Source organism: Henckelia pumila, chromosome 4 (genome assembly GCF_033568475.1).
Source record: "Henckelia pumila isolate YLH828 chromosome 4, ASM3356847v2, whole genome shotgun sequence".
Taxonomy (NCBI): Eukaryota; Viridiplantae; Streptophyta; class Magnoliopsida; order Lamiales; family Gesneriaceae; genus Henckelia; species Henckelia pumila.
The window spans coordinates 19598408-19611557 of record NC_133123.1 but is presented as its reverse complement, the minus strand read 5'-3'; the positions used below and the strand labels follow the sequence as shown (position 1 = coordinate 19611557).

The following is a 13150-nucleotide window of genomic DNA, read 5'->3' as shown; positions in this document are numbered from 1 at the left end:
TGACGAATTCAGTTCCCTTGTCACTCCTGATTTTGTCAATCTTTTTTTATTTTTCATTGAAAAGTCTTTTGAAAATATTTATCAGTTGGCACTACAACAAATTTTAGATTCAACAACATCTAAAAGACAACGGTTTTGTGAAAAAATTGTTGTCTCTTGACCTTTTACAACAGATTTATTCAAAAGTGTTGTTGTTTGTCTTATTTTGATAAACAACCACAACAGATTATAGCCTACGACAACGGATTTTAAAATTTGTTGTCTATGAGCGTGTTTTTTAAGGATTACGACAACAGATTTTAAAATCCGTTGTCTATGAGCGGGTATTTTATATAGCCTACGACAACGGATTTATTATTTTGTGTTGTAATAAAATTAAATTTTTCTTTTTCTAAATAAATTGTAATAGCCAGAGTTAACACTTAGATTTTTAAGGGAACGAATCACGTAGACATGATTTCTTCCCTCCTCTCTCGTCGCAGGCTTCTTTCCTTGTTGCTCTCACGATCCATTCTCCAATTACCAAACCCTAGCCGCCCGCTTCGCTTACCACCTCGCCGCCGCAGAACTCCATCCCGGTCGTCGCCGCACCTCGCCGCCGCAGCACCCTAGCCCAGTAGTATCGTCAGTGATGAGGATGATTCATTTGGTCCAAAGTTGTTCTCGCGAGTTAAGGCTCCAATTTCTGAGCATCAACCATCGATTTTTGCCTTTCCCGGTCGTGAGCTAGTTGTTATCAAGTATCAGGATAATTTTAAAGCTTGCCCAGCCATTTCCCCAATTTCTAGCCAAGACCAAGACCCTATTCGTGTGACCTTGTTGCGCGATTACTGTTCATCGCGATTCCATCAGATTTGGTTCAATATTTGGCAGTGTTGAGCTCGATTCCAGATCCGTACATGTATTTTATGGTCTTTCCGGAGGTCAAATTTATGTAAAATATTTTTGCAAGAATTTTGGATGCTCCTTGGGCCAAATGGCTGCGACAAATCAACCATTTTGAAAGTACTCAACACTCTAATTATTTTCAAAATTTCGAGTGTTTTGTTTTCTCCTATTTGGAGTTTTTGATTTGATAATGTTATTATCTGGTGAAATTAATAGCTTTCGGACGAAAATTTTATAGTTTTATGGTTTGTGCGTCGGTTATTTTGCTGGTTCTGCTTTTCATGTTCGAATTTGATATCTTGGTTACTCTAGTATGCTTGTTGCCTTGGTATCTTACATTCGAGTTATTGCTTTGTGTATTATTCTGCTTTCCATGGCTTCCGACTTCCGAGCCTGTAACTTTTGTGGATTAGAATTAGGTGTTATATTTGTTTTCTGTAATTTATGCAGATTTTAGGTGGATTATTGAATCCAAGTGGTGGGTTTTTGCTGGTGAACAAGCCAAGGAGCTTTGTGTTTCAGAATCCAGATTGCCAGGTTGCTTTATTTAGCTATCACAGGAGTTGGGCACATTTAGTTATTAAACAACTTAATCACTCAAGTTCCGCTATCTTGGTATTTTTGCTACATTTCATTTTCATTTTTCATCTGATGAATTCAATCTAATTGTCATGTAAATAGTTGATTTAAAGAATCTAATTTTTAAAGTGACTAGATTGATTGATAATTGTTGTTGAATTGTGGAATTTAGTTGCTCTGCCTCGAAACCAAGAAGTTTTGGTGTCAATGATATCTGATATCATTAATGAATTTCAGTATTTGGCAATATATGGAACTGATTCCTCTTTTGGAGAACGAGTTTCGAGATGCTATTAGGGAGAATTATTTGTCTGCCAAGAAATTGAAAGGAAGTCAGATTACCATTTTAGCAACAACAATCATAGGATGCATAGGATACAAGGTGCAATCTATTGTTTTGCCTCCTGATTTCATTTGTGATAATATTATCATAAAAAATGTGAAATCTCACGTGCATACCTCATTTCGTCTCAAAATTAGTGGAGGAATTGATTTGATTGAGGTGAGTTAACTTTTTATTTTTGTTAGTTATTAAATAATTGTATCGTTTTATGCACTCTGATTTGCGTGCGACTCCGCTGTATAGAGGAATGGCAAATGCTCGAGAGACGATCAGGCTTGATATTTTTTTGTTTGTTAATTGAGTAGAGGCTGGGATGTTTTTCCCCCCTCTTCAGCCAGTTTTTCAGGTTGTGGATTTGGTTAATGTCGATTTGAAAGTGTACTTACAAATTTTATATTTTGGTTTTTATTAAAAGTTTGCTTTTTCACTTAAAGCAACTGATCTGTAGTTAGATAAATTGTAATCAGTTGATTCATTAATTTTTGTTTTTTTATTAGAATATAACATGCTTGAGGATGTTAAACGAATTTTTGAATCTGCTCAGAGAAGAAGAGTTAAGTTGTGTGGGAATTATCACTTTGGACTACCCTTTCCCCTCAAAAGTCCTCGGAGTGCTGCTGCTAGTAGGAGGACGAGAATCTTATTTCATTCTAATGGAATGCCAAAGAGAGAAATGAACAAGACTTATTACAACAACAGGTATTTGCAATCTCATAAGTGTTGTTTAATAGATTCGTTCAACCACATATTCAGATATTGGCTAGGGGTTTCTAGGGCAAGAAAATATGTATTCTTTTATTTCCTTGGCTGCCTATATTCAGATAGTTGAATTCATTTGTTATCTTCATTTGTCATTAATTAATACTGTGATTCTGACTTCTGAGTTAGTCTGGAAAATTAGGTTGTAAATTCTTGCGGCTTTATTTGACCGTGTATTATTTACATCTGTTTAATGAGATGAATGGCTTTACCAATAGCATAGCAATATATAATCTGCCTTCTTCTTGTGTTTTTTTTTGTGTGTGCAGGAGCGAAGGGCTAAACTATTGTCTTGTAGTCTTTCTTCCTTTAATTTTCAAGTGGTTCCAAAGCTTTCAATTTTCATGCTTATATTATGTTGGCGCAATGCATGGAAAGATCTCCTGTGTTAAAAAGCTAATTGAAGCTGGTGACAATGTATGTATGTCTAATAAGCATCTTCTATGCATTTACAAGTTTTCGGTATCATTAACTTGGGATTTTGGAGACAGATTTTAATGTTTGAATTCAGTCAAGGGGGGAACATGCTTGCACTATGCTGCTTATTATGGTCACTCTTATTGCCTTCAAGCCATTCTTTTGTCTTACTTAGTGACCATGATGCATTAATAAGGATGATTAGATAATATATAAATATAAATGATGTTTTGATTTATTAATTGATGAATTTAAATACATATTTTCTAAGCATGGCAGTAAATGGAAAATAATTTATTATTTGAATTTTTAGCGGTATTATTATGGGACAAAATATCTTAAACTCCTCATAATTAATGAGTTTGATTGGATATGCATGCAGGCTTACAGCTCACTCCTGGTTGACCTTGGAAAGTTGACCTTTAGTACTATTTGGGTCTATTGTGACACCCCCATGAGTCTTCAAGTCAAATTTCTTAAAATGATTTGAACACCTAAGTCTACCCAGCTCATTTATTACCATTTCGTGGCATCGAAATCTCAAATTTCATATAAGATATCGATAGTGTTCATGATTTAATTATAATAAATATTTATTCATGCTAAAGAAATTCATTTATTTCAATTCTTGTTTTTTGACAAAAAATGTATATGTATATATGGAATATTTAAGAAAAAACAGTAATTACTTGAACTTTTGTTTGGTGGAAGTGTACGTCTTTGCTTGTGGATTCATGCTTATTGGATTCACACGGAAACTCAGATCCTTGAAAGCATTTCATGATTACTTTTTCCATTTATTTATTTGATGTATCTATGCTGCTTATTATGGTCACTCTGCTTATTAGATATGCATGATACAAGCATGTATATTGAGATTTGACTTCGTTACTGCTAGAATTCCAGTGATCATCTCAATATTTTCAAACTGAAGAGAGTCGAGCAGGATGGGTTCCTGGACTTTAAAATTGGAGATCATTCAAACACTTCACATGCTGGTTTTCTCCCCATAAAATAGTGCTATGTGTTAGAATTTTCACTTGTATGCTTTTACTAACAATTTAAATAGAGGGAATCATAGATATCAACAAAATTGAGCTTCCACAATATTCATGGTGCTATTGCAGGCTGTATTTTGGTTAGTGGTGCCCAGATTAATCAGAGAGGCTAGAAGAAAATAAAGCTTATAATGACAGTTCTCTTGCTGATCTTCTTGTTCCAGTGCTCGCTGGAGAAAATAAGGATGATTTGGTAATTTAGGTGGAAGATTTGGTTTCGTGAAAATTTGAAATTAAGAAACTCCGAATTCTGTTGGCTTTTTGTTGCATAATCCGATTCTCTGTTGTTAATGGTGCATTGCAGTGATTTTAGGTTTCTCACTGTTCGAGCTCAAATGACGATAGGTAATTTTTCACTCTCCTTGACCGCAATAGCAATACCTCTTTGCTTGTTAAATAAACTTTATTGCAATGTTCTGAGAGTGTGTTGCTTTTACCTTACTTTACTACAGCAACTTTTCAAATTAAGTCGTCCATTTGAGGTTGCAGCAAGGGGTTATTAATTCATAACCAGCTTCTTAAAGGCATTGGCAGTGCATGAGTTAGTTTCCATCGATCTTTACTTGGTATTTTCCTTTAGTCTCATCATAGTTTTCTAAAGTAGAACTTTTCTTTCTATATGAGAGTTGTTTCAAAGAACATTTCCTTTTTTTATGCATGAAGTATGGGTAATTATTGCTTGCATGGCGGTGATTAATTGATGCAACTGCTGCTCTATGTTCATAGTCATTTTAATGCCTAATTTTTGCAGAAATGTTCAATGTAGATATGTCTTCACTAAATGCATATGATTTTTGTTTGTTGTTTTTCTAGGCATATAATAGATATATTAATGCCTTCTAGGAACTCACTTTAGCTATATGCTAGCTGCTATTTTATTTTATCTTGTGATTATTTTGCTACCATGTAATATGTTGGGAGCAACAATTCAATCTACGGATTTCTTTTGGCAGAAACAAGAGAAAAATTGTGAACAACACCATTAGAACAACCCATCTTAGACTGCCTCTTATGTTCTTTTCCAAATTCCCTGAAATTATTTCTAAACTCTGACCTGTCACCAGTGAGTTTTTATGTATATTTGAATTTCTGATAAAAAAATGAATATTCCCATGTTTTCTATGATTTCTATCATATCCCCAATCCTGTACAAGTTATCAGCTCATCATTAAAGAGGAGAATCTCTCTTTCTTCCTGGTCTATTATAATTATAACATAGTTTCTATAATTAAGTTATTCATAATCAAATTCCTTTTACAAGTTTAAGAAGCACATGATAACGCGAAAACTATAAGAAGGGCATTGAATCTTTGAGTAAATGTGAAAATGATAACTGGTAGACTTTGTTTTTCAAGTTTATTTAACTTTTGTTATTGATGTCTGTTTCAGAGGGTAATAAACCGATGATCGAAGACTACTTGATGTGAGCTGGAGCTAATTACACCATCAAGGATGCAAAGGGTCGGACCACCACTTCGATTTTTTTTTTTGTAGTATGCATTGAATTAGAATTTTAATTTCGAGTGATTTGTAATACTAACAAATTGTATATTAAATTTTGTTATGAAATTTTAAATTTTGGTTTATTTATAATATTAAAATTTATATAAATTTTTTTATTTTTTTTTGTTTTTTATATAAAAAAATACAACGAATTTTATCCGTTGTCGTAGGGGGTCTAAAACTGTTGTAACTAATGGTGTTGTAAAAAGCATGCCCTACGACAACAGATAAAATCCGTTGTCGTTTTTCTCAAAGACAACGGATTTGTGTCAACGACAACGGATTTTATCCATTGTCGTAGGGGCACAGTTTTGACAACACCAATAGTTACAACAGTTTTTCACTCCCTACGACAACGGATAAAATCCGTTGTCTTTTTCCGTTTTTCTTGTAGTGTGGGAAGCAGTTTGGTCTTTAAATTTTAGAAAAGTGACTCGGGTGAATCGAGAGTAGTCATCAACAATCACAAGAGTATACTTCATTTCCCCTAAACTTGTTACTGGGATAGGACCAAACGTATGGGATAGTAAATACTTCTTTTAGTGTATGCAAAGTTGTTATAATTTTTATTCACTTAGTGCGATGTAATAGATGTGTTTAATATTTCAATGAAACTACAAACTGAGCCATTATTGCAATAAAAACCAAAATAAGTAGACCTTCTATTTTATTGAGCTTCAAAATTAGAGCTTCAAAATTGTGGAGAATATTAAGTATCTCCAATTAATCAATGAGTAATCAATTGTTAGAGGTATTAGTTTGTAATCAAAATGTTGTAATCAAGCTATTGGGGGATTAAAGGTATTTCCGTACGGGTAAGTTAGAGGTTTTATTTCCATTTTAATTCTCATGTAATCAAATTTTTGGAGGTATTAGTTTGATATCATGATAAGTAATGAAATTGCGGGATGGTTGGAGGTACATGTAAGTTGGATGCTTTATTTTCATTTTATTCTCATGTAATAAAATTGTTTGATGGTATTAGTTTGTTATCCCTGATTTAAGCACTAAATATTTAGGTCACAAATTTTTTTTGCTTTGCATATGTTATTTTCAATTATATGTTTATAATGTAAACTCGCATGTCGTAGCAATAGAAAAAGGGGTAATATACTTATGTATCATGTTCAAATCTCATGCAGGTTCAAGAAGTTAATGGGCAATCCAATTTGATTTTTCGTGGTTGTTTGTGGTCTACTTAAAAGTTCTTGGAAAGAACCAACATGAACATCACATTTTTGTCATCACAAGTTTTAAGTCTCTTTATATGGTTTAGTGAATATTTTATAAATTTATCAATGTTTGTTTATGTGTGAGCGTCATTTATATTTCTTGCATTAATTTGTATGAAAAGTTGCACCTTTTCATTCAGCGTTATTCTCGCAATTGGAAATAGATTTTCACAAAGCAGATAAAACTTCGGATTATTTCAATTTGTTTGATTTCACAAAGAGAAGGCAAGCTGAAGACCTGAAATATGTTATGTTTACCTATATGGTTTCATATCACAAGTGTCCTTTTTTTATATACCAGGAAAAATGATTTATACGTTCTTTTATGTAACTTTATGTATTATTCCTGCTTTTGTAGTTTTGTTAGTAGCCTAAACTTGCTTTTCATTTTTTTGTTTATTTTGAAGGTGGGCTGGATATTTTGAAGGTGGGCTCGCTACTTTAAGTTCTGAAATGGTGAATGATAGTTAGAAATTTGCACTAAAAGATTGAAATTTCATTATTTTAATTTGAAGCACATTCAAATGATTGAGGGTAGGCAAGTGTTAAACCTATAATTGGCTACAACCTATAGTTTATGTTTCAGAATGGCTGTAAAACCAATTTTTTTGACGATATTCACTGGGTTACGATCTTCTGCATAAACAGGGAAAAAAACCAAACCAAAATCGATTATATATCCGACGGTGCTGCATGTCACTCTCTTGATTAACTCTTCAACTACGCTAAGTTTCAGAATTTAATTTCCATTGCATCATTTATATTATTGTTTTATTCGTAATTTAAGTCAAATTCAAATTTATGTTCACGTCTACAAAAATAACCATGAATTTGAGGCTGTTTTTTAAAATGTGTATTTGGATTTTATGGTATTAAAGTTTGTGAAAATATCCAATAAGAAAACTATAGCATTGTCTTGAAATTTTGTTTGTTGGATTTTAATGCTTGCTTTCAAATTTTTGTGTGCTTCATATCTTACAACTTTTTTTCGGTTAGTGTTTATATGCAATCCATATTTCTTACCATTTTTAGTTTGGTGTTCAAACTCTGGTAAAGTTGGACCAACATTCTCATTTTTCTTTCTCAATATTTTCCCGCTCCTTTACGGAAAATTTGGAGCAAATTTCTTATTTTTCTTAAAATCTAGATTTTTCTCTTCCCGAGTAGATTGACCATTGATTGTTCTTGCTGGAGCGAGGTTGCATGTGAGAATTTAAGCTAATCTTGTCAACAATCAACCATTAATAAATTGTCAGTTTAAAGATTTGCATATCGAGGGATTTTTAGTTTGTTTGATGTTGATAGTGATAGAAGAATAATCAAAAACGATTTTGTATTGTGTTTGAGGAGAAATCCATTGCTAACAGCCTTTTTCACATGTATAGAGGTTCGTCTACATTGGATGCTACTTTACTAAAGGTGTTGTACTATTATTGATTTTTTTTTTTTTGTTCATTTTTGCTAGAATAGGAGTCTAAGCAATTTTTTTGTGTTGGTTTATGTTGGATTAGGAAATTTAAGTCATGATTATCGTTCTTTATGTGTGTCCAAGTGTTACTTCTGAAAATATTGGTTTAAGAGTCTTAAATGCTTGAAAATCCAATACACAACTGTAAACATAATTTCGCACACGCATCACGTGTGCCTCAATCGCTAATATTAATAATATTTGAGGTCTGACCAAATTGTAATAATTTATTTATAAGGTCAACAGTCAAATGAGCATGGTTTAATTTGCTGATTTTCACAAATTAATTAACGTATGTAGCGTTATTACTTATTATTATTATAATAAGGATAAAAAGAAGGAAGTGGAGCGAAACGACAAACGGTCATGTTGGGCTTAACCACCAATAGCAGTCAACGTAATAACTGCCACACCTCTCTTTTGTTTTCTTGAATTCCATTCCCATCTTCCTTTTCCATTATTTGTGTATCAAAAAATGCCGACCGCCGATAATCAAGGATCCTTCCTTAATCTTATCAGCATCCGCCGCAACCAGGTCACCGCCATGGATAACGACCAAGAGCTTGAAGACCTCGAACTCTTCCAAAAGAACGTCGCCGATCTGTTTTCCGGCCTTTTCGCCGCCGCCTCCGAAGATCAACCTTCGTCTGCCAAGTCCGCCGCCGAGACCACTGACTCACCTATGACGGAAAAAGCTATTTGCATTCCCCCGCTCCTCTCCATTTCCTGGTTCCGTAATCTTCTCGACGCCTTCCTTTGCTGCGAGGCCGAATTCAAGGCGGTTCTCGTGTCGGGTCGTGATACGACTCAGTTTACGCGGCCTCCGCTGGATCGCTTGATCCCTGATCTCCTGGAAAGATCGATCAAGGCGCTTGATGTCTGCAACGCCGTCACTCACGGCGTGGAGCTTGTTCGCCACTGGCAGAAACTGGCGCAGATCGCTGTGACGGCGTTGCAGCAGAGTCCGATCGGGGAAGGACAGGTGAGGCGGGCTCGGAAGGCGCTCACCACTTTGTTGGCATCTTTGCTTCTCGACGACAAGGAGAACGCCGGCAACGGGAACGTTCACGGCAAATCGGCGGAGAGATCATGGTCTTTCGGCCGACGCGGCGGGGCCGCCGCCGCGAATAACAAGGATCGGAACGGGAGGAACTTCAGCTCTTTGTCCTGGTCCGTGGCCAAATCTTGGTCATCCGCGAAACAGATTCAGGCCATGTCAGCGAACCTCGCCGCCCCTCGCGGCGGCGAATCAACCGGTTTGGCTCTGCCGGTTTACATAATGAGCACGATCCTTGTGTTCGTGATGTGGGCTTTGGTGGCAGCAATCCCTTGCCAAGAACGAACCGGGTTGGCCACACATTTGCCCGTCCCGAAGCAGTTGGCATGGGCGCAACCTCTGGTTTCTCTGCAAGACAAAATCGGCGAGGATTGGAAGAAGAAGGAGAAGAAAGGGAATGCTGGATTGTTGGAAGAGGTACAGAGAATGGAGAAGCTGGCACAGTCCCTTGTGGAGTTCTCCGATTCCTTTGTGTTTCCGATGGAGGAGGAGAAGGCGGCGTCGGTGGCGTCGCAGGTGGCGGAGCTGGCGGAGATATGTGAGAAGATGGAGGAAGGGCTGGGGCCGCTGCAGCAACAAGTGAGAGAAGTGTTTCATAGGATTGTGAGGAGTAGAGCAGAGGTTCTTGATGTTCTTGATCCAGTTTCTAAATTATCCACTCCAGTTCCATATTGATACAAATTACAAAACTCATTTTCACTTGGGATTTTGAATTTGTCTCTTAAAATGTGTGTTACGTTTAATTTAGGCTACTGGAAAATATATTCTTTTTTTTTTTTAGGTTGTATTCCATATATTATGACATATGGTTTGGTTTAAAAGCCAATGCAATATGCATTTACATTTTTACTCATCTTGTAATTACGTTTTCATGAACTGAGAACACTTTTTTAATTTGTGAGGTGTCATGTAGGCCTTTTCTTTCTATTTTGCCTTTGGAAAATAAGTTGCAACAAAAGGGCTTCAAATATTGGATGATCGTCCTAGCTAGGGTATGAGACACTCACATGGTCCAAATTAAAGTATTGAGATTTGAGATCATATATCTAATGAAATTCGACATGTACAAAATATTGAAATTTTATTCTATACTTAATCTCGAGATGTTACGAACAACGACGAGTGGATATTGCTAGTTAAGATGTGTCTCACGTCGATTGGATAGAGTTTTTGGAGGTTCAATATATGGTCTTGAACAACTCTTCCTTCTTGAGCTAGCTTAGAGGTTGAGTTAGATCCAAATGCATTTCTTAACATGGTATCCAAGCTCAACCCAGCCCAGACCATCATTATATGTTGGATCGCCCATAATTGGGTTGCCTATATTTAGGTCATTCGTTAATATCTCCATACTCCAGGTGTTAATTCTTGAGCGTGAAGGTGTTAAGATGTGTACTACATCGATTGAATAGAGTTCTTGAGAGTTCAATATATGGTCTTAGACAATCCTCCTCCTTGAACTAACTTTTGGGGTTGATTTAGATTAAAACTAATCGAGTCGATTGCAGATCACAAATGCGATTCAAGAAGCAAAGCGGGTCTATTCTAAAAGAAAATTAAAAAGGTATATAAACGATCTTGATAATAATTGATATATAATCTCTAGCATCCTGGGCCTGGTTTTTATACAAAAGAAAGGTGGCCTCAATCTTCGACTACCCCTGACTTTCCTAGAATGGGGGCCCAAAAAGTTTAAATGAATATGGTTAAATAATCAAGTCATTAATAATGATAATAAATAACTTTTTTTTAAGGGAGAACTTGTAAAATTTATTAATGATAATCATTCATCAAAAGATCAACCAGTCATAAGAAAAACTCATCATTCATTCAAATAAAAGGTGAATGGAAGGAAGAATCAAAACAAGCAACACTATGGGCCACAAAATTGGCCGAACGCATTACATGAATAAAATTTGAAATTGGAGGATCAAGAAGGTGCTTTCTGATTTCATCTGCACAAACTGCACTATATCCCAAATCCTCCTAAGGGGCTGTGATTGCTTTCACTGCTAATAAAGTTTCACTGCTAATAAAGAGTCTGCGCTAACTGGACATTACTAAAGTTCTTCTCATAGCTTTACCCCTTCCAGGATCTCTAGTAGTTCACCATGGACCACGGAAAATGGTTGAGTGATTTGCTTACCAAATGCCAATAAAAGTCTCCCTTGCCTGTCTCGTAATACTCCATCCACTATATCGATCCAGAAGAATTGAAATTGAGAAATCAGACATACTTTTTCAAATTCTTATATGTACAAAGTAGATATTTTACCTTCAAAAATAACATTCAATCTATCATGAATGTCGTTCCACATTAAATTTATGTTCTTGTATTTGAAAAACATGCAAGACGTAATAAAATATTTTATCATTCATTTAACAAATAATATCCCTTTAAAATAAAATTCTAATTTTAATCAAACAATTTTGAAATAATTCAAAATTATATCCACAGTAAAAAAATGAGGAAATCGATTATTTCTTTAATGTGATTTTCCTTTAATTATTTTCAAATCTTGAAATATATAATTTCATTAATATCCATATAAAATAACGTTTCATGAGATAACATTAGATTAAAAGAAAACAAAATATGGATATATACGTGGTTATGCCATGATTTAAGAATTTATCAGAATATTTATTATGATGATGCATGATAATGTAAAAGATAAAACAAGATATTAATTAACATAAGATAACATGAAATGAAACATATAAGAACAACATGCAATGAAACATGTATTTGAAAATAGGTGATAGTGGGCTGACATACCGAATTCAAAATACCGAGTTTTCGGCATACGTACCAAAAAATTTTCGATATACAGATATTTTTCAGTATACGGAATTTTTTTAGTATTTATACGGTATCAATATGGATTTTTTCTATATCAAAATTTCGAAATTTCAGTATCGGTACCGGTATGAACTTTTTTCATACCGATATTTTTGATACGGTATACCGAAAACCCACCCCTAGGTGATAGTTGATGATAAATACGTGAATATTTTGATATTTTGATATATATCTCATAAGTTTGAGAAAATTATTTTTTTTGTCCTGTATGTTTGTCACTTTGCGATTTCGGTCTTCTATATTTTCATATTTCAGTTTTAGTCTGCTATCTTTGTTTTTTTTTTTGGCAATTTTAGTTTTTTTCTATGTGGCACTGATGTCACACCAATGCAGTGCTGATGTGAAGCTGACGTGTAGAGTGTCACGTAAACATTTTCAAACAAAAAGAATAAAATTGCCAAAAATCGAAATATGCAGGACAAAAACTGAAATATGAAAACATAGAAGACTGAAATCGCAAAGTGACAAACATATATGACCAAAATTGTAGTTTTCCCTATAAATAACATTCTCTTATGAATATTGACAATTTTAGATAACATATCGCTATTCTTTAAGAAATTTCGATGAATTTTTTTATTTATAAGATTTTAAAAAAATCATTAAACCAAAGGCACTTTAAATTAATATTGTTCAAGAATATTGCTAAATCTTGGATCTTATATTAATATTCTTCATGAATATTATCAAATCTTGCAATATTGATACACTTTGACATTAGATCTATTTCTTCAATGATATTTATAGATAATTGGATATCATATCATATATCAATCATGATTTCTTCAGTTCTCGATATCCAAAATCATATATTACATCTTTATCACGAATCTATTCAGATTCTCATTATATTATATCATAATCATGAATCTCTTTCGATATATTAAAATCGTAATCGCGAATCTCTCAAAATTCTCAATATGTTATATCATTATCATGAATTTATTCAAATTCTGAATGTAAAATCATGTTGTGCTACTTTA

The 13150-nt window shown here is 34.3% G+C and overlaps 2 protein-coding genes across 18 annotated transcripts; both read left to right on the top strand.

Moving 5' to 3' along the window:
* Window positions 1-420: 420 nt before the first annotated feature.
* Window positions 421-5630, top strand: LOC140864702 (uncharacterized). 17 transcript variants are annotated; one of them, XM_073269011.1, is made up of 9 exons: window positions 421-923; window positions 1339-1425; window positions 1705-1969; window positions 2355-2509; window positions 2839-2986; window positions 4114-4237; window positions 4349-4389; window positions 4497-4610; window positions 5434-5630. In XM_073269011.1, the coding sequence occupies exons 3-6, from the start codon at window positions 1718-1720 to the stop codon at window positions 4165-4167; spliced, it is 609 nt and encodes a 202-aa protein (XP_073125112.1). In that variant the 5' UTR covers window positions 421-923; window positions 1339-1425; window positions 1705-1717; the 3' UTR covers window positions 4168-4237; window positions 4349-4389; window positions 4497-4610; window positions 5434-5630. The 17 variants fall into 17 exon arrangements, 14 of the variants coding, with proteins under 14 accessions (XP_073125112.1, XP_073125110.1, XP_073125111.1 ...); XM_073269009.1 differs by having other exon boundaries at window positions 421-1005; XM_073269010.1 differs by having other exon boundaries at window positions 421-1005; window positions 1339-1503.
* Window positions 5631-8647: 3017 nt separating this feature from the next.
* LOC140866102 (protein ROH1A) lies at window positions 8648-10003 on the top strand. The gene has a single exon (XM_073270998.1). The coding sequence runs from the start codon at window positions 8723-8725 to the stop codon at window positions 9977-9979; it is 1257 nt and encodes a 418-aa protein (XP_073127099.1). The 5' UTR covers window positions 8648-8722; the 3' UTR covers window positions 9980-10003.
* Window positions 10004-13150: the final 3147 nt, after the last annotated feature.

Excerpts from the sequence above, each read along its gene's own strand:
- LOC140864702 (XM_073269006.1), top strand. The coding sequence starts at position 1,694 with ATGAATTTCAGTATTTGGCAATATATGGAACTGATTCCTCTTTTGGAG. Across the intron at positions 1,970-2,354 it reads GAGGAATTGATTTGATTGAG|AGAAGAAGAGTTAAGTTGTG; the intron begins GTGAGTTAACTT and ends GAATCTGCTCAG. Across the intron at positions 2,987-4,113 it reads TAATTGAAGCTGGTGACAAT|GCTGTATTTTGGTTAGTGGT; the intron begins GTATGTATGTCT and ends GTGCTATTGCAG.
- LOC140866102 (XM_073270998.1), top strand. The coding sequence starts at position 8,723 with ATGCCGACCGCCGATAATCAAGGATCCTTCCTTAATCTTATCAGCATC.